Consider the following 23,266-nt stretch of genomic DNA (forward strand, 5'->3'; position numbering starts at 1 on the left):
TATGAAGTCAGTAATGCTGTCCTCTCTCATGATTTTGCTCTGTATCTTTTTTTTTTTTTTTTTTTTTTTTTTTTTTTTTTTTTTTTTGAGACGGAGTCTCGCTCTGTCGCCCAGGCTGGAGTGGATCTCGGCTCACTGCAAGCTCCGCCTCGCGGGTTTACGCCATTCTCCTGCCTCAGCCTCCCGAGTAGCCGGGACTACAGGCGCCCGCCACCTCGCCCGGCTAGTTTTTTTGTATTTTTTAGTAGAGATGGGGTTTCACCGTGTTAGCCAGGATGGTCTCAATCTCCTGACCTCATGATCCGCCCATCTCGGCCTCCCAAAGTGCTGGGATTACAGGCTTGAGCCACCGCACCCGGCCAATCTGTATTTTTTTTATTTAGTCAAACTAGCTAAAGATTTGCCAATTTTGTTGATCTTTTCAAAAAACCAACATCAATTTTTCCTATCAATTTTCTGTTTTCCATTTTATTGATTTCAGCTCTAGTCCTCATTATTTTCTTCTCTCAGCTTACCTTAGGTTTAGTTTGCTCTTCTTATGGTGAAAATTTAGATTCTTAATTTAAAATCCTTCTTTCTTTCTTTCTTTTTCTTTCTTCTTCTTCTCCTTCTTTTTTTTTTTTTTTTTTTTTTTTTTTTTTTTTTTTTTTTGACAGAGTTTTGCTCTTGCTTCCCAGGGTGGAGTGCAATGGCACAAACTTGGCTCATTGCAACCTCCGCCTCCCGGGTACAAGCGATTCTCATGCCTCAGCCTCCTGAGTAGTTGGGACTACAGGCATGCACCACCATGCCTGGCTAATTTTTGTATTTTTAGTAGAGAAGGGGTTTCACCGTGTTGGTCAGGCTGGTCTCGAACTCCTGACCACAGGTGATCCACCCACCTCAGCCTCCCAAAGTGCTGGGATTACAGGTGTGAGCTACCATGCCCAACCCTTTCTTCATTTCTAATACAGGTGATTGCAGGTATAAATTTTCCTCTAAGCACTGCTTTAGCTGCATTTTGAAATTTTTCATATTTGTGTTTTCATTTTCATTCAGTTTAAAATACTTTCTAATTTCCCAGGTAATTTCTTCTTGATCCATGGGTTATTTAGAAATGTGTTGTTTAATTTCTAAATGTTTATGGAGTTCCCAAATCTCCTTCTGCTGTTGACTTAGAATTAATTCCTTTGTGGTCAGAAAACATACTTTCTTGATTTCAGTTCTTTTAAACTGAATGAGACTTGTTTTATGGCCTAGCATATGGTCTAGCCTGGTGAATGTTCCATGATTGATAATATTCTTCAAGTCTTCTTTAACCTACTTATTTTCCTGTTTGGTTGTTCTATCCATTATTTAGAGTGGGGTACTGAAGTTTCCAAATATTATACTTGAATTGTCTATTTCTCCCTTCAATTTTAGCCTTCATACTGTAAGTAGTGGTATATCTAGAGTATTTCTCTCTTGCAAAATCAGTGCTGATGGCAATGTAGACAGCATTATTGGAAGTAAAGACTGGAACTTGAGAGATACTTCCATGATCCAACAAGAGACAGTGAGAGCCTAGGCAAGGGAAGTGAATTTAGTGATGAATAACAGAGTGATTTGCGAAAGATTTTAGAATTTAAATGTATTTATTAAAACTAATAAAAATTTAAAGTGAATAGAGCATGGTGACTGATTACATGTGAGGTATGAAAAAGTTGAAGAATTTTAGGAAGGGATATCCTAATGAGGAAGTCATCAGTCATAAGCCGATTCCGGAAGAGATTCAGGTTAAAATGTCAGGAGAGTAGTTTCAGTTTTGGACAGGTAGAGTTTGAGATACTTGTAAGACATTGACTTAGAAATATGAATTAAGAGATGGTTGGAAAGGAATACTCTAATAATTCATCTTATTTATCTTTAATGAGGAAGTTAGCAGTCCACAAATTTATCAAAACTTTAGCAATGTGTCAGAGCACTGATGAGATTATTAGTAGACCAAGAGGAAAAGCCAAAAAATAAATAAGTGGAGAAAATGTCTGAGAGGGAAAGTCTGCAAGTAAACAAATAAAATAAGGAGGAAAATAGTAGTAAGAGAAAGACAGAAAAGAAGAATTTATCTACAGTGAATTATGACCTACCAAAAATGACAAGTTTAAGACGGGGAATAGTAATAATTCCCCTTAACATCAATCACATCTACCGTACATTAGCATGGCCTCATAATAATGAGACCTACAAGTATCCAAAAAGAACATTTTCCAAAATAATAACCCTCTAGGGAAAAATAGCAAAAACCTGGGATTCATCCCACTGGTTCCACTGATTATATGGCATTGTGGAATGAAGTTGGAATTGGAATTAGCCAGACAGGGATTTGAATCTCAGCTCCGACAACTCTTGGCTGTGCAAGATTGGTCAAATTAACTGCTCTGAATCTTAGTTCCCTTCTGTCAAAAAGAAAATAATATCTACCTTTCATAATTGTTGTAAATTCTTAATATAGGCCTTAGCACATAGTAAACATTTAAAATTAGCTTTATTAGTAGCAATAATAAAAATCAATATACATTCATCTCAACACAATGCCACCTATTTATGCCCTGCTCTGGTCAGAAGAAAGTGAATTTTCCATTGGATTTTTTTTTATTATTGGAAATACATTATTTCCCAGTATTTTTATCTACTTATAAAATGATGTAGATACTTTTTCTTATTCATTATCCAGGTATCTTGAAACTTTGCTGGAATGCCGTGATGATTTTGGTTGTAGAAATGTCAACCATCTCCTTGAGTACTACTTTTCAAGTCAATGAGCTCTTAGGAAATAGCATTAGAAATATTCTTATAAATAGCATTCAGGCTATTCATAAGTCTTCTGTGGGAATAATTAAAACACATTAGGATGAAAAATTAACCAGGCATGGTGGTGTGTGCCTGCAGTCCCAACTACTCAGGAAGCTGAAGCAGGAGAATCACTTGAACCTCAAGAGGCAGAGGTTGTGGTGAGCTGAGATTGTGCCACTGACCTCCAGCCTGGGCAACAGAGCCAGATTCTGTCTCAAAAATAAATAAATAAAATAAAATACATGAGAATGGATAAGACGTCTTTCTCCAAGGCACTGACCATCTATAAGACCCCTTTTTTTTTAGACGGAGTTTTGCTTGTGTTGCCCAGGCTGGAGTGCAATGGCATGATATTGGCTCACCGCAACCTCTGCCTCCCAGGTTCAAGCGATTCTCCTGCCTCGGCCTCCCAAGTAGCTAGGACTACCAGCGCCTGCCACCTCACCCAGCTAATTTTAGTATTTTTAGTAAAGACAGGGTTTCACCATGTTGACCAGGCTGGTCTCAAACTCCTGACCTCAGGTGATCCACCCGCCTCAACCTCTGAAAGTGCTGGGATTATAGGCGTGAGCCATCATGCCTGGCCTATAAGGGTCTTTAAAGACCCACTTTAAAAGGCAATATATCCATATAACAATATTGTACCCCTTAAATTTATACAAGTTTTAAAAAGAAAAATACAAAATAAAGTTTAAAAACAAAATTTAAAAGATATTGTTAAAGTTCAGTTACATTGATCTAAAATTTATTTTATTGATATTGAAGTGAGTAGTAGAAGAAGGACAGAAAGCCTAAACTAAGTGTGGATTGAGTATAGAAGTAGGCATCGGTGTGGCCGGCTCACGCCTGTAATCCCAGCACTTTGGGAGACCGAGGCGGGTGGATCAGGAGGTCACTAGGTCAAGACCATCCTGGCTAACACGGTGAAACCCCGTGTCTACTAAAAATATGAAAAATTAGCCGGGTGTGATGGCGGGCGCCTGTAGTCCCAGGCACTCCCGAGGCTGAGGCAGGAGAATGGCGTGAACCCGGGAGGCGGAGCTTGCAGTGAGTCGAAATGGCGCCTAGGCGCACTCCAGCCTCCGCAACAGAGTCATCAGTAAAAAGAAGGAAAGAAAAGGAAAGGGGAAGGGGAAGGGGAAGGAGAAGGGGAAGGGGAAGGGGAGGGGAGGGGGAGGGAAAGGAGAGGGGAAGGGAGGGGAGGGGAAGGGAAGGGAAGGGAAGGGAAAAGGAAGGGAAAAGAGAAAGGGAGGCATTGGTGGCCGCGCACGGTGGCTCATGCCTGTAATCCCAGCACTTTTGGGAGACTGAGGCAGCTGTATCACGAGGTCAGTAGATCGAGACCAGCCTGGCTAACACGGTGAAACCCCATCTCTACTAAAAACACAAAAATTAGCCAGGCACAGTGGCAGGTGCCTGTAATCCCAGCTACTCGAGAGGCTGAGGCAGGAGAATCTCTTGAACCCAGGAGGTGGAGGTTGCAGTGAGCTAATATCCCGTCACTGCACTCTAGCCTGGGTAACAGAGCAAGACTCCATCTCAAAAAGAGAGAGAAAGAGAGAGAGAGAGAGAAAGAAGGAAATGCATTGTTTTTGGTTGATGGGAAGGATTTTTTGCAGATATATGGACTGTTAATGCTCTAAGGCAAATCTTCCCTACTGGAGCAGTTTCCCTTTTTAAGTTGCTTGACAGTATTATAATGAATAAATTAGAGTTATTCCAGATACTTCTTCAGTGTGTCAGCCCAGCATTCTACTACATGAGGTTAACTATCTTAATAAAATAAAAGTGATATTAGAAGTGTGAAGTAAGCATCCTTTTTATAATCAGAACTTTTTCTTTCCACATTTTCCATTTGGAGTTTTAAAAGGATAAAATTCTAGGCTGGGCGCGGTGGCTCATACCTGTAATCCCAGCACTTTGGGAGGCCAAGGCAGGTGGATCACTTGAGGTCAGGAGTTGGAGACCAGCCTGGCCAACATGGTGAAACCCCATCTCTACCAAAAATATAAAACTAGCTGGGCATGATGGCATGCGCCTGTAATCCCAGTTACTTGTGAGGCTGAGGCAAGAGAATCACTTGAACCCAGGAGGCGGAGGTTGCAGTGAGCCAAGATCACACCACTGCACTCCAGCCTGGGAGACAGAGTGAGACCCTGACACAAAATGAATAAATAAGTATCAAAACAAAAGGACGAAATTCTAGAATAAATCATATAAATTTGCTGAATTTTGTGTTTTCCTTCGATGTATGACTTTTTTTTTTTTTTTTTTTTTGAGACAGAGTCTCACTCTGCTCCCCTGGCTGGAGTGCAATGGCATGATCTTGGCTCACTGTAGCCTCCACCTCCTGGGTTCAAGCGATTCTCCTGCTCAGCCTCCTTTATATTTTATACAAATATAAAAATTTTTGTATTTTTAGCAGAGATAGGGTGTCACCATGTTGGCCAGGCTGGTCTCAAACTCCTGACCTCAAATGATTCATCCACCTTGGCCTCTCATAGTGCTGGAATTACAGGTACACCTGGCCAATGTATGACTGTTACATATTTCTTCTATTCTATTATAGTCTTTATGCATACGATTCTGTCTTGTCTTACAGATGAGGGAAGAGTTAATGTGAATGTGGTGATGGATGAAGGATATCTTTTTACAGGTAGGTTAGATTTTTATTAACTCATTATTAAGTGTGTATCATATCCCAACCTTCCAGGAGCTTATGTAGTTGAGGCAGGAAAAATACATACAAGTAAATGCAATAAAATTTTATAGATTGCAAAGAACCTATAAAAGGTAAATAAGGGGAAAGATGGTCACTTGCACCTGAGAAGAAGTTGAGAAATAGTTTTGTAGAGTGGGCAACATATGAGCTGATCCTTAAAAAAATGAAACAGTGTTTGTCAGGGAGACAGTGTTTCTGATAGAGGGAAAAAAGCATAATTTTTGTATTTTCAATAGAGATGGGCTTTCACCATGTTGGCCAGGCTGGTCTGGAACTCCTGACCTCCGGTGATCCACCCACCTCGGCCTCCCAAAGTGATGGGATTGCAGGTGTGGGCTACTGTGCCCAGCCAAGAAAAAAAGTCTAAATACACCTATAATAAGAAATTCAGTTACAGATACACCTCAGGTTATTATGCTCTGCTTTATTGCATTTTACAGATACTGTGATTTTTACAAATCGAAGGTTTGCAACAACCCTGCATTAAGCAAGCCTATCAATGTCATTTTTCCAATTGCATGTCCTCATTTCATGTCTCATGTGTCATGTCTTGCAAACTTTTTTGTTATATCTATTATGGTAATCTGTGATCAATGATCTTTGATGTTACTACTGTAATTGTTATGTAGTACCATGAACAGCAACCATACAAGACTGGTAAAAAAAAAAAAAAAAAAAATGCATAAAAGGCACCAAGATGAGAAACGAAACAATATGGAACTTTAAGGAACTAGAAATATTGGCATAAACTGGATCATAAAATGCTATCAGGAATTTGGCAAGAAATAAACTTAAAGAGCAAGGAAGGAGATGTGGTAGGCTCCCAAAAATATCCAAGTCCTAATCCTCAGAATCTGTGAATGTTAACTTATATGGGAAAAGTGACTTTGGAGATATGATTAGGAACCCTGAGATGGGGAGATTATCCTTATCTAAGTATACCTTAAATGTAATTACAACTGTCCTTAAGAGGGAGACTTGATGACAGAAAAAGTAGAAGGCAGTGTGACAATGGAAGCAAGATGCTACAATGAGAGCTCTGAGGATGGAAGAAGGGATATGAGCTGAAGAATATAAGTGGCCTCTAGAAGTGGAAGGCAAGGGAACAGATTCTCTGCCAGATCCTCCTGAAGAAACCAGCCCTGCTGACACCTTGACTTTAGCCCAATAAAACTGATTTCAGACTTTCACTCTCCAGAACCATTAAGAGAAAAAAAAATTGTATTGTTTTAAACCACCAAGTTTTTGGTAAATTGTTACAGCAACAACAGGAACTTACACAGGGAACAAATCATAGAGGTTCTTGACTACCAAATAAAGGAGTGTGAATTTTATTCTGTGGAGTATGGAGTCATTCCAGGATTTTAAGCTAGAGACTATGTGATGAGATGTGCAAATTAGAAAGATTTGCCGGCTGCAATGGATCATGCCTGTAATCCACCACTTTGGGAGGTCGAGGCAGGTGGATTGCCTGAGCTCAAGAATTTGAGACCAGCCTGGGCAACATGATGAAACTCCATCTCTACAAAATAATAAAAATAAAAAAAAAAAACAGGTGTGGTGGCACATACCTGTAGTCTTAGTTTCTTGGGGGACTGAGGTGGGAGGATGGCTTGAGCCCAGGAGGTTGAGGCTGCAGTGAGCTACAACTGTACCATGTAATCCAGCCTGGATGACAAAGCAACACCCTGTCTCCAAAAAAAAGAAAAGAAAAGGAAGAAAAGAAAGAAAGATTGCTTCGGCAGCAATATAGAGAATGGATGAATGGATGAAGGTGTGTGTACAGGAGAGGAGTCAGGGAGAACAGTTAGGAAGCAAATTGTCACTGTCCAGGCAAAAGACAATAAAAGACAGAGGTAATCATTATCAATGAGACTTGAGAGGAAGGGACACATATAAGAGATATTACAGATATAGTATTACAGGATTTGATTCCTGATCAGTTATGGAGTTTTGAAGAAAGGAAACAGTAAAGGATGACTGCTTTGTTTCTGAGTTCGGTAGTTGGGTGAGTGATAAAAACAGTCACCAAAATAAAGAAATTCAGTAAAAGATTTAGAAGTAGAGTTACCATTTTGGGTCATATTGAATTTTGAGACATCTAAAGAGAATTGAACCATAGGCACTTGAATATATGAGTAAGAATCTGGGCCAGGCGCAGTGGTTCACGCCTGTAATCCCAGAACTTTGGGAGGCTGAGGCAGGTAGATCTCCTGAGGTCAGGAGTTCGAGACCAGCCTGGCCAACATAGTGAAACCCCATCTCTACTAATAATACAAAGAAAAAAATTAGTTGGGCGTAGTGGTGGGCGCCTGTAATCCTAGCTACTAGGGAGGCTGAGGCGGGAGAATCGCTTGAACCCATGAGGCAGAGGTTGCAGTGAGCCGAGATCGCGCCATTGCACTCCAGCCTGGGCAACAAGAGCAAAACTCTGTCTCAAAAAAAAAAAAAAAATCTGAAGCCACCTGTTTTTCCAAGACAAGGAGACTTAAGTCAGGAAGGACAAAGATATAGAGAATCTAGGTAGATGTGGGAGTAAAATTCAAAGGAGTTTACCTAAACGCTTCAATTTTCTTTGTAAAGTAGAAAACAGGATCATCTACTAGCAGGAAGGACACAATGGTGGGGTAGGGAATTTCAAGAAGAGTATTGATGATTTTACATAACTTTTTTTCTTGTTTTTGTTTTTAGTTTTATGTATGTAGGGGATACAGGGGCAGATTTCTTACATGTATATATTGCATCGTTGTGAAGTCTGGACTTTTAGTGTACCCATCACTCAAACAGTGAATATTGTACCCAATAGGTAATTTTTCAACCCTCACCCCTGCACCCTCCCACCTTTTGTAGTCTTTAATGTCCATTATTCCACTCTGTATGTCCATGTGTACAAATTGTTTAGCTCCCAGTTACAAGTGAGATCGTGTGGTACTTAACCCTCTGTTTCAGAGTTATTTTGCTGAGGATAATGGCCTGCAGTTCCATCCATGTTGCTGCAAAAGACATCATATCATTGTTTTGGTGTCTGAGTAGTATTCCTTGGTATATACATACTTCATCCTCTCTATCCAGTCCTCCATTGATGGACAGTTAGATTGATTCCACATCTCTGCTATAGTGCTGCAATAAGCTTAAGAGTGCAGATATCTTTTTAATATAATGATTTCTTTCCCGTTGGGTATATACCCAGTAGTGGAACTGCTGGATCAAATGGCAGCTCCATGTTTTAGTTACCTGAGAAATCTCCATACCGTTTTCCATAAAAGCTGTACTAATTTGATTTTGTATAACTTTGATAGAAAATATGAACTAAAGTTAATAAGGAATACATGAAGGCATTGCTGAGAAGTGCTAAGAGGTAACCATAGTTAAATATCATTAAAACATAATAGCAACCTTTCATATGATTATATGATATTCTTCAGTTGGACCAAATTGGGAGATGCTAAGACTCATGTACCAGAAGAATGAAAGCATAGAGACTTAACCGTGTAGTCCAAGAAAATGATTAAGTGTTCTAGTGTGGATGCAGAAAGAAGTGAGGTTGTGAACTTACAGAAAAGTGAGAGAAGGGGAATGAAATTCTCTATAAAGATATAACAGGTGTGGTATGAGAAAGGAAGTAAAATAAATAGAAGAATTACAAGGTATTGGCCAGAAGTCAGCCTGTTAGAATTTAAGGTTTTAGAGGTAAAGCATTTCTAGGTGATGACAAAGTCCAGAATGTGTCCTTGACAGTTAACTGACGTAGAATTTAAGAGATAGTCATTGAGGATAAGAAAGTCAAGAAATTTGGAGGCCAGTCATTGAATGAGTTATCTGAATGAAGGCTGGAATTCCTTATAATGATGCCAGGAGTTTTGGAGGAAGAAGAAGACTATGGGTCATGGGACAAGCTCCTAAAGTGACCAAGAAGCCAGTGGGTGGCAATAAAAATAAGAGATAGTCATTGAGGATAAGAAGGTCAAGAGATTTGGAGGCCAAGTCATTGAATAAGTTATCCATATAAAGGCTGGAATTCCTTATAATGATGCTAGGAGTTTTGGATGCAGGAGAAGACTATGGGTCATAGGACAAGCTCCTGAAGTGACCAAGAAGCCAGTGGGTAGAAATAAAAAGAAAGCCAAATTCCATAAATCTCAAAAGAGAAGAGGTTTGGATTTGGTTGGAAGGCAGCGGTTGCAACGTAGGAGAATGCCAAGCCGTGAGACAATTAGGACATAGAAAAATGAGCAGTCTTGGTGACAGAACAAGACTCCATCTAAGAAGGAAGGAAGGAAGGAAGGAAGGAAGGAAGGAAGGAAGGAAGGAAGGAAGGAAGGAAGGAAGGAAGGAAGGAAGGAAGGAAGGAAGGAAGGAAGGAAGGGGGAGGGAGGGAGGGAAAAATGAGCAGTCTTATCTCAAAAATAAAAGCAAGTAATAGAAAATTATATTAGGAAGAGGCAAAGTTCAGTTAAAAAGGACAGTTAAAAGTCTGTAAAGAGACTAAAGATACAGAGAAATTCATATTAACTGAAATATTAATTTCAGAGTGAACTATGAGAAGGGTTGACAAGAAGCTAGCAACAGAAAGAAAAATGTCAAGGTAATAAAACAATAGACTAGAGAGGGCAAAAAATTTGAAGGGGTTTTCATTCCGAAAAATGAGAGCAATATGGATAAAAGATATAGTTAGACCATGCTCCTGAGGCAGAAGCTCCCATGTCTTGTCAAAACCCTGATCAAGTTAGCAGACTGGGAGCTTGCTCTTTTGTGTCTGAAGAGTCATTCCTTTGGCTGGTGACGGGGGATATTAGAAGCCCCAGTGGTCCAAGTCTTCACAAAAGAGTTCCGAAGCATCTTGGGGAAAACAACCCTTGTGCACATTTCCTCCTAGGCACTTGTGCAGATGACTGGCTAACTCTCAAGACATTCCCCTCTCAGTGGAAAAACTGCATTGTGGTGCCAGAGGACTAAAAGCAAGAATTTTCTTTTGCTGGAATTGGAAAGGATTGGGACATCTGATTTGTCTGCCTTAAGTGCATCTTTAGCTTTTGTTCCCTGCCAAAAGAGCTACTGTAAACATGATGAACATTCATAAAACCCACTGGACTTTCTGTAGGAAGTATGGCAAGTTCCAACCCCATAAAGTGACACAGTCCAAGAAGGGCAAGGATTCTCTGTATGCCCAGGGAAAGCAGTGTTATGACAGGAAGCAGAGTGGCTATGATGGGTAGACTAAGCCGATTTTCCAGAAAAGCCTAAAACCACAAAGAAGATTGTGCTGAGGCAAGAGTGTGTTGAGCCCAACTGCAGATCTCAGCAAATGCTGGCTGTTAAAGAGAACTGAAAGGAGCTAAAACAAGAAAGGGCCAAGTGATTCAGTTCTGAGCTTCATCTTTGGTTTTATTAAGAAAACAGTAAAACCTTGAGGTTATGTTCAAACAATAAATAAAGAAATTGCATCTTCAAGCAGAGAAAAGAGCCATGAAAAGAGCCAGAGAAAAGAGCCATGGTGAAGGAAAATTGTACACAGTCATCCTAAGAGCAGACTGGGAGATGGTTGCAGGGGCAAAGATAACTGATGATTTCCACTCTCATAACCAGGAACTAAAACTAAGTTTGTTACCAAAGAAATTTGTTAGCTTTGTGTCTTATTCATGCTTGTGATAGTTTGGTTTTCACCTGTCTGTTTCCCTCTAGCACTTTACATTAAAGTTCTAAGAATAAAAAATCTCTACATGCTAGTGTTCCTGTGGCACAAAAAAAGAGGTGAGCTTGAGAGGTTGCATCTGACTTCCTAGCCACCCTTAAGGAAGGAAGCACAAGAAATTCACTGTGTATTACAGCTACCAAGAAGAGGAAAGCAGACTCACCAAATCTCTGAGGCATGACAGAGAGCCAGACCAGGTTAAGATAGAAGCCCCTAGAGAAAGGCCCTGTATGATGCCAAAACATGCAATTAAGAAAATTTTGCACAATCGAGATTCCAATGTTTGCACAAAATTCTATTTTAAATGCAGTGTTTCCCTTTCTGATACATTCTCTCACTCTATCTATTTACTGGTGAATGTTTTTATCTAATGGCTTACAGCCTAATTTTTACCATCATTGTTTTAGAAAACAGCTCTAAGATTATGTCTGAGCAATAGCTGGCATTATTGCCAGATTTATGTCATTAATGTTTAATCAGCAAATGATGCCACATGAACATTTTTCTTAATATAGAATCATCATTCTTCAAACTTTAAACCACTTTCACTTTTTACTTTTTAAAGGTGAGAAGGTTGATGCTAGGAACCTGGAAAATTTTCTGGAAAATATGGGGATAAATCTCACAGAAGATAAAGGCATGCAACTGCTGAATAATCTTCCAATTGATGGTAAGCATTAAAAATATCACACAACCAGGCGTAGTGGCACATGCTTGTGGTCCCAGCTACTCAGGAGGCTGAGGCAGGAGGATTGCTGGGGCCCAGGAGGTCAAGGCTGCTTTGAGCAGTGATCACGCCACTGCATTCCAGCCTGGATGACAGGGCAAGTCCCTGTCTCAAAAAGTTTAAATTTAAATTTAAAAAATCGTAGTAAAGCCAGATGCAGTGACTCACACCTGTAATCCCATCACTTTGGGAGGCTGAGGTGAGAGGATCGCTTGAGTTCAAGAGTTCAAGACCAACCTGGGAAACATAGTGAGACCCCATCTTTACAAAAAAAAAAAAGTTTAAAAAGTAGCCAGGCATAGCTGCACGTACCTGTAGCCCCAGCTACTTGGAAGGCTGATGTGGGAGAATCACTTGAGCCCAGGAGGTGGAGTCTATAGTGAGCTGAGATCCTGTCACTGCACTCCAGCCTGGGAGACAGAACAAAACCCTGTTTCAACAACAACAAAATCATAGGATTCTTTGAAGAAGGCCGAGCATATGAACTTTTGTGACTAATACTCCCTATGTAAGGAATGTTCCATGTCCCTCCAACAAAATGATTTCATCAAATTGAGAACTGTTTCCATTCCTGAGTTTTATTCTTGAAAATGAAAAAGTATAAATTTCTGGAATAAAATATTTTAAAATGTACATTCTGAAATTATGTATGTTTTGTGCTATTTTTTAAATATCTACATTGCTACCTGAGACTTGAATTTTTCTCTGTCTTACAGCCAAAGGAAAGGTATATGTGAACAGATTGATGAAAGAATTGAGAGGTCTTGAAGGTGAGTGATAAGTAAGATAAAAAGGCAGGTAAAACTGAGGTCCTCAAGCTTTACTGTTGTTTTCAAAAACCCTTCCTATTTCACAATTTTCAGATTATTAATCCTACTGTCCCAACTGTTTATTAATTCATTGTTTATCCTTATGTGCTTTAAGCACACTGCAATCACTAAAATGGTTTAACTACAGTAGACTCAAAAACAGTGGTTCCCAAATAAAGTTGTGCATCAGAATCACCAAGAAAAAAACACTGTTTTAGCATTCAGATCACTAGGCCCTTTTTCTGTCATACTGATCTTGGATTTCTAGAGCTAGTACCTAGAAACACGTTATTAAAAAGTTTTGAGGAGGAGGGACCAAGATGGCCCAATAGGAAGAGCTCTGGTCTACAGGTCCAGCAAGACCATCACAGAAGGTGGGTGATTTCTCCTTTTCCAATTGAGGTACCCAGTTCATCTCATTGGGACTGGTTGGGCAGTGGGTCCAACCCATGGAGGGCAAGCAGAAGCAAGGTAGGGCATTGCTTCACCCAGGAAGTGCAAGGAGCCAGGGACCTCCCTCCCCACATCCAAGGGAAGCCGTGAGGAACTGTGCTACCCCGCTGGGTTACTACACTTTTCCCACAGTTTTTGCAATCTGCAGATCAGGAGATTCCTTCATGTGCCTACACTACCAGGGCCCTGGGTTTCAAGCACAAAACTGGGCAGCTATTTGGGCAGACACTGAGCTAGCTGCAGGAGTATTTTTTTGAACCCCAGTAGTGCCTGGAACCCCAGTGAGGCAGAACCATTCACTTCTCTGGAAAGCGGGCTGAAGCCAGGGAGCCAAGTGGTCTCGCTCAGCAGGTCCCAGTCCCATGGAACCCAGCAAGCTAAGAACCACTGGCTTGAAATTCTCACTGCCAGCACAGCAGTCTGAAGTCAAACTGGGATGATCAAGCTTGGTAGAGGGGGGAGCGTCTGCCATTATTGAGGCTTTAGTAGGTAGTTTTACCCTGACAGTGCTAAGGAAGCTGGGAGGTCTGGGGTGGGCACAGCAAAGCAGCTGTGGCCAGACTGCTTCTCTAGATTCCTTCTCACTGGGCATGGCATCTCTGAAGGAAAGGTAACAGCCCCAGTCAGGGGCCTACAGACAAAATCCCCATCTCCCTGGGACAGAGCACCTGGGGGAAGGGGTGGCTGTGGGCCACAGCTTCAGCAGATTTAATCATTCCTGCCTGCTGTCTCTGAAGAGAGCAGCTGATCCTGACAAGAGGGATTCTCCTAGCACAGCACACCAGCTCTGCTAATGGACAGACTGCCTCCTCAGGTGGGTCCTTTACCCCTGTGCCTCCTGACTGGGAGAAATTGCCCAACAGGGTTCGACAGACATCTCATACAAGAGAGCTCCAGGCCAGTGCCCCTCTGGGACGAAGCTTCCAGAGGAAGGAGCAGGGAGCAATCTTTGCTGTTCTGCAGTCTCCACTGGTGATACCCAGGCAAACAGGGTCTGGAGTGGACCTCCAACAAACTTCAGCAGACCTGCAGAAGAGGGGCCTGACTTTTAGAAGAAAAACTAACAAACAGAAAGCAACAACATCAACATCAACATAAAGGACCCCCACACAAAAACCCTATCCAAAGGTCATCAGCCTCAAAGGTCAAAGGTAGATAAATCCACAAAGATGAGGAAAAACCAGCACAAAAATACTGAAAATTCCAAAAATCAGAATGCCTCTTCTCCTCCAAATGATCGCAACTCCTCTCCATTAAGGGCACAAAACTGGATGGAGAATGAGATTGACAAATTGACAGAAGTAGGCTTCAGGAGGTGGATAATAGCAAACTCCTCTGAGCTAAAGGAGCATGTTCTAACCCAATGCAAGGAAGCAAAGAACCTTGAAAGTAGGTTACAGGAACTGGTAGCTAGAATAACCAGTTTAGAGAGGAACATAAATTACCTGATGGAACTGGAAAATACAGCCCAAGAACTTCGTGAAGCATACACAAGTATCAATAGCTGAATCGATCAAGTGGACGAAAGCATATCAGAGATTGAAGATCAACTTACTGAAATAAGGTGTGAAGACAAAATTAGAGAAAAAAATAATTAAAAGGAATGAACACACCCTCCAAGAAATATGGGACTATATGAAAAGACCAAACCTATGATTGATTCATGTACCTGAAAGTGATGGAGAGAATGGAAACAAGCTGGAAAACACACTTCAGGAAATTATCCAGGAGAACTTCCCCAACCTAGCAAGACAGGCCAACATTCAAATTCAGGAAATACAGAGAACACCACTAAGATACTCCTCGAGAAGAGCAACCCAACGACACATAATCATCAGATTCTCCAAGGTTGAAATGAAGGAAAAAATGTTAAGGACAGCCATAGAAAATAGTCAGGTTACCTACAAAGGGAAGCCCATCAGACTAACAGTGGATCTCTCTGCAGAAACTCTACAAGCCAGAAGAGAGTGGGGGCCAATATTCAACATTCTCAAAGAAAAGAATTTTCAACCCAGAATTTCATGTCCAGCCAAACTAAGCTTCATAAAGTGAAGGAGAAATAAAATTCTTTCCACACAAGCAGATGCTGAGGGCTCTGCTTCCTCACCAGGTCTGCCTTACAAGAGCTCCTGAAGAAAGCACTAAATATGGAAAGGAAAAACTGGTACCAACCACTGCAAAAACATACCAAAATATAAAGACCAATGACACTATGAAGAAACTGCATCAACTAATGTGCAAATTGAACAGCTAGCATCATGATGACAGGATCAAATTCAAACATAACAATATTAACCTTAAATGTAAATGGGCTAAATGCCCCAGTGAAAAGACACAGATTGGCAAATTGGATAAAGAGTCAAGACCTGTCAGTGTGCTGTATTCAGGAGACCCATCTCACATGCAAAGACACACATAGGCTCAAAATAAAGGGATGGAGGAATATTTACCAAGCAAATGGAGAGCAAAAAAAAAAAAAAAAAAAGCAACGGTTGCAATGCTAGTCTCTGATAAGACAGACTTTAAACCAACAAAGATCAAAAAGGACAAGGCTATTACATAATGGTAAAGGGATCAGTGCAACAAGAAGAGCTAACTATCCTAAATATATATGCACCCAATACAGGAGCACCTAGATTCATAAAATGAGTTCTTAGAGACCTATAAAGAGACTTGGACTCTTACACAATAATTGTGAGAGACTTTAACACCCCACTGTCAATATTAGACAGATCAATGAGACAAAAAATTAACAAGAGTATTCAGGACTTGAACTCAGCTCTAGACCAAGTGAACCTAATAGCCATCTACAGAATACTCCACCCCAAATCAACAGAATATACATTCTTCTCAGTGCCACATAGCACTTATTCTAAAATCAACCACATAATTGAAACTAAAACACTCCTCAGCAAATGCAAATGAACAGAAATCATAACAAACTGTCTCTCAGACCACAGTGCAATCAAATTAGAACTCAGGATTTTAAAACTCACTCAAAACCACACAACTACATGGAAATTGAACAACCTGCTCCTCAATAAAAAAGTTATTTACCCAACTACCCATCAATGATAGACTGGACAAAGAAAATGTAGCACCATGGAATACTGTGCAGCCATAAAAAGGAATGAGTTCATGTCCTTTGCAGGCACATGAATGAAGCTGGAAGCCATCATTCTCAGCAAACTAACAGAAGAACATAAAACCAAACACCCCATGTTCTCCCTCATAGGTGGGAGTTGAACACATGGACACAGGGAGGGGAACATCACATACCAGGGCCTGTCAAGGGGTGAGGGGCAAGGAGAGGGAGAGCATTAGGACAAATACCTAATGCATGTGGGGCTTAAAGCCTAGATGACAGGTTGATAGGCGCAGCAAACCACCATGGCACATGTATACCTGTGTAACAAACCCACACGTTCTGCACATGTATCCCAGAACTTAAAATAAAAAGGAATAAAATGAACAGAAAAAGTGTCCCGGAAGATATTGGTCAACAGATATAAAGTCATAGGTTGGAGGAATAGGTTCTGGTGTTCTATTGCCGAACAAGATGGCTATATTTAATAATAACGTATTGTGTGTTTTAAGCTACAAGAATACGTTTTGAATATTCTCACCACAAAGAAATGATTAATATTTGAGGTGATAGATATGCTAATTACACTGATTTGATTATTCCACAATGTTTACATGTATCAAAACATCACATCATACCCTTTAAAATATGCAATTATTATTTGTCAATTAAAAATATAAAAATTTTAAAAATATTTCCAGAGGACTATGATGGAGTAAACCCATGGACTTTATTTAGTTATTTATTTTTCTCCATTATTTTAGCACGTTTCAGACCCTATTATGCAGACACATTTATAAAGGCTGATTTTAGTCTTAGTTCTGCTAAAAGCAATAACAGAATCCCACAGCTCAGGGTTTAGAAATTCCTGACTTAGATACTAAAAACCATGTTTACTTGAATAGTTTCATTGTTCTTTGCCCTTCTTTCTACATATAGAGTTGATGCCTAGGTGTGAGCTAGAATTACCCGCTCTTTATATCATTACAAAATTTCTTGTGTTCATCCCCTTATTTCTTAAGGAACAAAAGTGTCTTCAGATAAGATGGAAATTTTCATGAAAAGCATGGGAATTGATCTCAAGGAGAAAGAAATCCAGGCACTGAAGGACCACCTACCAGTTGATGGTGAGAGTTTTGAATATCAGTATGCTACCCTTAGTAAACCTTTGAACATGAAACTAGTAGTGGGGCTGGAATAATTGAAGGGGCTAGAATGATTGAAGATAGGATACATATGAAAAGAAATGAAAGAGTAAGACCTTCCCCATAACTACCAAACTGAACCCAATGGCTACCGCTTGGGAAGAATCACCAAGAATACTGCCAACATAAATGGCAAGTGTCAACTCACTATGTAACACCACAGGAAATGCCAAGATTTAACAAGAATACACAGGACATTAATCTTTTAGTCCCTAATGGTAATCCAGTGTTAAATAGCAATGACCAACACTGTGTAGTCCCGACACATGCAAGGCACTCTTCTAAGCACTTTCATTTATCAACTTATTTAATCTTGCAAACAACCCTAAAAGGTAGGTTCTGTTTTTATCCCAATTCTACATATAAGGAAACTAAGGCACGAAAAAGTCAAGTCACTTGCCCAAAGGCAGAGAGCTAGTAAATGATGGAACCAGGAAAAGAACCTAGGCAATCTGGCTCCAGAAACTGTCTCTTAACCACAATGCTATACTTCCATGAGCTAATAGAATTAATGGATTTTAAAAGGTATATAGTAATGTTACAAATGAAATTAATTAAACTTGGCATATTTTAGATGGTCTTATGCTAGTGGAACTGAGAAAAATTCATCAGGAAATTTTGGGGGACTACTGCTCCAGAAAGGAAATCATAAAAATATATGATTAATCCAAGTCAGTGAATACTGTATGTGCTTTTCTAAATCAGTAGTACCTTTCATTCTTCCATTCTATCAACTTTAAAGACTATGATGCATCAGGCACTGTTCTAGGTCCTTGGTACCTTTGCCTTAATAAGTAAGCAGTTTTCAAAACATGACTTTTTCTTTTGTTTTTAAATCCCTTCTATAGCTCTTTCAATCTACCAATGCAATAAATGTAGATACTTGTGGTTGCCCTGTTGTCCTAGTATCTTGGAACATCACCAGCACAGTGATTTAAAGTGTGAGGCCCTTAATATAATTCCTATAATATAATATAAATGTAGAATAGCTTGTACATCTGTTTAACCATCTGAGATAGGATAGAATATTGTTTCAGAACCTAATGGGCCTCAGTGGAGCTAATTGGAGACATAGAAAGGGAAGAGTGTGGTGGCATGTTATTTACAGGCAAACTTTTATCCAAAAAAAGTTCTTCCTTGTCCTATTTAAAAGTTATAATGGTAACCATATTACTACTACTAATAAAGTATTATAAAACTATAAAATAATACCAGTCTAGACACAGTGGCTCACCTCTGTAATCCCAGCACTTTGGGAGACTGAGGCAAGAAGATCTCTTGAGACTAGAAGTTCAAAACCAGCCTGGGCAACATAGCAAAACCTCATCTCTAAAAATTATTTCTTTTAATTATCCGGGAACAGCCAGGTGCAGTGGCTCACACCTGTAATCCCAGCACTTTGGGAGGCCAAGGCAGGTGGATCTCATGAGGCCAGGAGTTCAAGACCAACCTGGGCAACACAGTGAAACCCCGACTCTACTAAAATTACAAAAATTAACTGTGCATGGTGGTACATACCCATAATCCCAGCTACACAGGAGTCTGAGGCAGGAGAATTGCTTGAACCCACGAGGTGGAGGTTGCAGTGAGCCAAGATCATGCCACTGCACTCCAGCCTGGGCAATGGAGCAAGACTCTATCTAAAATATATATCCAGGGATGGTGGTATGTGCCTATAGTCCTAGCTACTTGGGAGAGTGAGGCAGGTGGATTGTCCAGCCTAGGTGACAGAATGAGTCCCTGTCTCAAAAAAAGAAAAAAAAAATACCAGTAAAAGAATGTCATAATTGCTGGGTATGGTAGCTCACACCTGTAATCCCAGCACTTTGGGAGGCCGAGGTGGGTGGATCACGAGGTCAGGGGTTCGAGACCAACCTGGCCAACATAGTGAAACCCTGTCTCTATTAAAAATGCAAAAAATTAGCTGGGCATGGTGGCGGGCACCTGTAATCCCAGCTACTCAGGAGGCTGAAGCAGGAGAATCGCTTGAACTTGGAAGGCAGAGGTTGCAGTGAGCCGAGATAATGCCATTGCACTCCAGCCCGGGCAACAGTGCGGAAAAAAAAAAAGATTATCATAATTTTAAAAGTATTTTAAAAGAACAAACAAATATAAATTCTGTATCTAAGAATCTGGAATATAATAATTTTAAAGCTAATTCATTATTTATAATATGTTTGCATTTTGCTAGAACTATAATTTAGTAAATGTTTATGGAGCATCAATCTTGTGCAAACCATTACACTAATGCCTAGGTGATACTAAGAACGCAAAGTGATTCTTGGTATCTTGTCCTCAGATAAACTTATAGTCTTAGGAATATTACAAATAATACAACAGTGTAAACATATTTGACCAGTGATGAATTGACACCCTTGACCAAGTCATAAATAGAAAATGAGTGTGTCCTTCAGCAGCTGTAAAGTTCCAAACTGATTCTTGCCTATGAGAGTAATAACATCTCTTAACTACTAGCTTAACCTCCCAATCCAGTGTCTCTCAAACTTGCAGTCTTACAAACTGCTTAAAATTTATCCGCTGACTTCCAGTGACTTCAGACTTCAATTTGAGAAATACTGATCAAAGAAACTAAGTACATGGTCTGTGAAAATATATTTTAATTGAGAATGGTCATGGCAAAATAAAAGTTTTGTCATCACAAATGGACTTTAACTGGATATATCAACATGACAACCTAAGAGCAACCAGACATTGATACCAACACTCTAATCTTTTAGTGGATAGCTTAGTGCCAAAGTCATCATAAGCCTAAAGGTAAAGTCAGCGTTGACAAAAATGGAATTACCATTTTTAAACAAAATTTTTTAATTCTCAAATTTCCAACCCCTGAATAGATGAACTTACTAGATAATAGATTGTCTTGAAGGAAAGAAGAATGCTTTAAGCTTTACTCCTGCATTGTGAAATGTAGATTTTTATTGTTTATAGGATAAATAGTAGTAGCTATATTAATTCAATTCATGAGCATTGGACTTGGAAAAATGAACTTCTAGGGAAATATTTTGGAATAATTGACTTTTCAGTTTCTATTTCAGAATTTAAGGCCCTTATATCATTTTTCCATAAATCTTTTTGACGCCTTTTTATCTTAAAGATAATGGGAAGACTGATTTGAATACGATGATGGATGAAGTTAAAAATGTTACAGGTGAGTGAGATGTTACAGTAAATACTGCATTGTGTGATCTTAAAGTTTTATATGGAACTATATTTTTAACCCAATAATGTTTCTTCCACTCATTTATTTAACAATTATTTATAGAGTATTTACCACATGCCAGACATTGTTCTAGGCATATAGGCTACATCAGTAAATAGTACGAAGGTCGCTACCTCCTGGAGCTTAGATTCTAGCGGGGGAAATAAGCAATAAACAATAAACATTAAACATAAGTACATTATATAATATGTTAGAAAGTGATATATGCTCTGGAAATAAGTGAAAAGTAGATAAAGGAGATTGGGAGAGCAGGGTGTGTTGGGGAAAGAGGCAGGTGTGTTTTTAAACAGATAATCAGGCCTTCTTGAGAAGGTGACATTTGAGTAAACACTTGAAAGAGGTGAGGGTTTTGACATGTGGGGATTTCTAGACAAAAAGTGTTTCAGACAAAGGGGACAAGGACAAAGGCAGGAGCATGCCTGGTATATTCAAAGAACAACAAGAAGGTCAGTGTAGCTGAAGCTGAGTAACTAAGTAAAAAAGTAATAGGGAGACTGGACATGGTGGCTCACACCTGTAATCCCAGCACTTTGGGAGGCCAAGGCAGGCAGATCACCTGAAGTCAGGAGTTCAAGACCAGCCTGGCCAACATGGTGAAACCCCATCTCTACTAAAAGTGCAAAAATTAGCCAGGCGTAGTGGTGCATGCCTGTAGTCCCAGCTACTCAGGAGCCTGAGGCAGGAAAACCACTTGAACCCAGGAGGCAGAGGTTGCAGTGAGCTGAGATCAGGCCACTGCACTCCAGCCTGGGTGATAAAGCCAGACCCCATCTCAAAAACAAAGTAATAGGGGATGAGAAGAGAAAAGTAATGGGTGCATTACTTATTTTTGAAAACCCTGCAAGGACTTGGGCTTATTTTCTGAGATAAACAGAAAGCTATTGTAGGGTTTAAAACCAAGGTGTAATATGATCTGACCTATGTCAGGGGAGAGGGGAGGGGAGGGGAGGAGAGACGGTAGGGCAGAGGGAGGGGAAGGGAGGGTAGGAAAGAGGGGAGGGGAGGAGAGGGGAGGGGGAGTGGAGATGGGAGGTGAGAAGGGGGAGGGGGAGGGGAGGGGAGGAGAGAGAGGAGAGGGAGAGGAGAAGAGGAGAGGGGGAGTGGAGATGGGAGGGGAGGGGGGAAGAGAGGGGAGGGGATGGGAAGGGGAGAGGAGGGAATGGGGGAGGGGGAGGGGAGGGGGAGGGAAGGGGAGGGGAGGGGAGGAGACAGGGGAGAGGGAGGGGAGAAGAGGGGAGGGGAGTGGAGATGGGAGGGGAGGGGGGAGGGAGGGGAGGGGAGGGGGGAGGGAGGGGAGGGGAGGGGGGAGGGAGGAGAGGGGAGGGGAGGAGAGGGGAGGGGAGGGGAGGAAGCAGGGAAACCATTTTGAGGGCCTTTAGAGTAATCAATGTTAGGGATGCTGGTGACATAACCAGAGTAGAAGGCAATGGCTGGATTCTGGACACATTTTTTAAAGTCAAAAGAATTTTCTGGAGGATTAGATACAAAGTACTAGATAAAAGAAGAAGTCAAGAATGGTTCTAAAATTTTTGTCTTGAACAACTAACTAAAAGGATAGTCTTGCCATTAACTGAGATGAAAAAAGTTACCAGTAGTACAAGTTTGGGTGGAAGAAAATTAGGAATCCAATTTGGGACATTTTGAGATAACTAATAGACCTCCAAATGCAGATGTCAAGTACAAGCTTACTAAACAGATTCAAATTCAAGAAATATATCTTGGGTAAAAATATAAAATTGAAAGTCATAGGCATATAGATGGTATTTAAAGCCATGAGATTGAATGAATTCACTCAAGGAGTGAGTATAAGTGAAGAAGAGAAGAGGACTAAAGAATGAAACCTGGAGTACTTCAATATTAAGAGGTGCTGAAGATGAGGAGTAGCCAGTGATGTAGGTGGAAAACCAAGATAATAAGGTACCCTGAAAACCAGATGAGGAAGATTAAGTTGGGTACCCCCAGAAAACAAACCCTGAAATGAGGATTACATATACAGGTAGTTTGCTTGGGAAGTGAGCTCAGGGGAGCAGAGAAGTGAGACATAGATAAAAGCAGCCAATAAAGTGTTTATCAAACAAGTTACCATTGCAGGTAACTGGAGCTTAATCGCACTGGGGAATATCTGGTAAATGACATGGCCTCAAGAGAGGGGTAATAGAGCTAGGTTATTTTCACACCAACTCATATCAGTCATTGGTTAAAAACTGCTTAAGGGGCCAGGTGCGGTGGCTCACGCCTATAATCCCAGCACTTTGGGAGGCCGAGGCAGGCAGATCACGAGGTCAGGAAATCAAGGCTATCCTGGCTAACACAGTGAAACCCCATCTCTACTAAAAAAAAAATACAAAAATATTAGTCGGACGTTGTGGTGGGTGCCTGTAGTCCCAGCTACTCGGGAGGCTGAGGCAGGAGAATGGTGTGAACCTGGGAGGTGGAGCTTGCAGTGAGCCGAGATCGCGCCACTACACTCCAGCCTAGGTGACAGAGCAAGACTCTGTCTCCGGAAAAAAAAAAAAAATGC

General features: G+C 40.5%; 1 protein-coding gene across 1 annotated transcript in view; it reads left to right on the forward strand.

Annotated features, from left to right (window-relative positions):
* The window catches only part of EFCAB3 (EF-hand calcium binding domain 3), a 158,331-nt gene that overhangs the window by 38,480 nt on the left and 96,585 nt on the right, over window positions 1-23,266 (forward strand). The window contains exons 20-24 of the mRNA XM_028836627.2: window positions 5,414-5,467; window positions 11,791-11,895; window positions 12,669-12,722; window positions 17,322-17,426; window positions 20,620-20,673. Of these exons, the coding sequence (XP_028692460.2) occupies window positions 5,414-5,467; window positions 11,791-11,895; window positions 12,669-12,722; window positions 17,322-17,426; window positions 20,620-20,673 (372 nt within the window). The remainder of the gene's footprint in view (window positions 1-5,413; window positions 5,468-11,790; window positions 11,896-12,668; window positions 12,723-17,321; window positions 17,427-20,619; window positions 20,674-23,266) is intronic.

This window comes from Macaca mulatta, chromosome 16, assembly GCF_049350105.2.
Source record: "Macaca mulatta isolate MMU2019108-1 chromosome 16, T2T-MMU8v2.0, whole genome shotgun sequence".
In the NCBI taxonomy this organism is placed as follows: Eukaryota; Metazoa; Chordata; class Mammalia; order Primates; family Cercopithecidae; genus Macaca; species Macaca mulatta.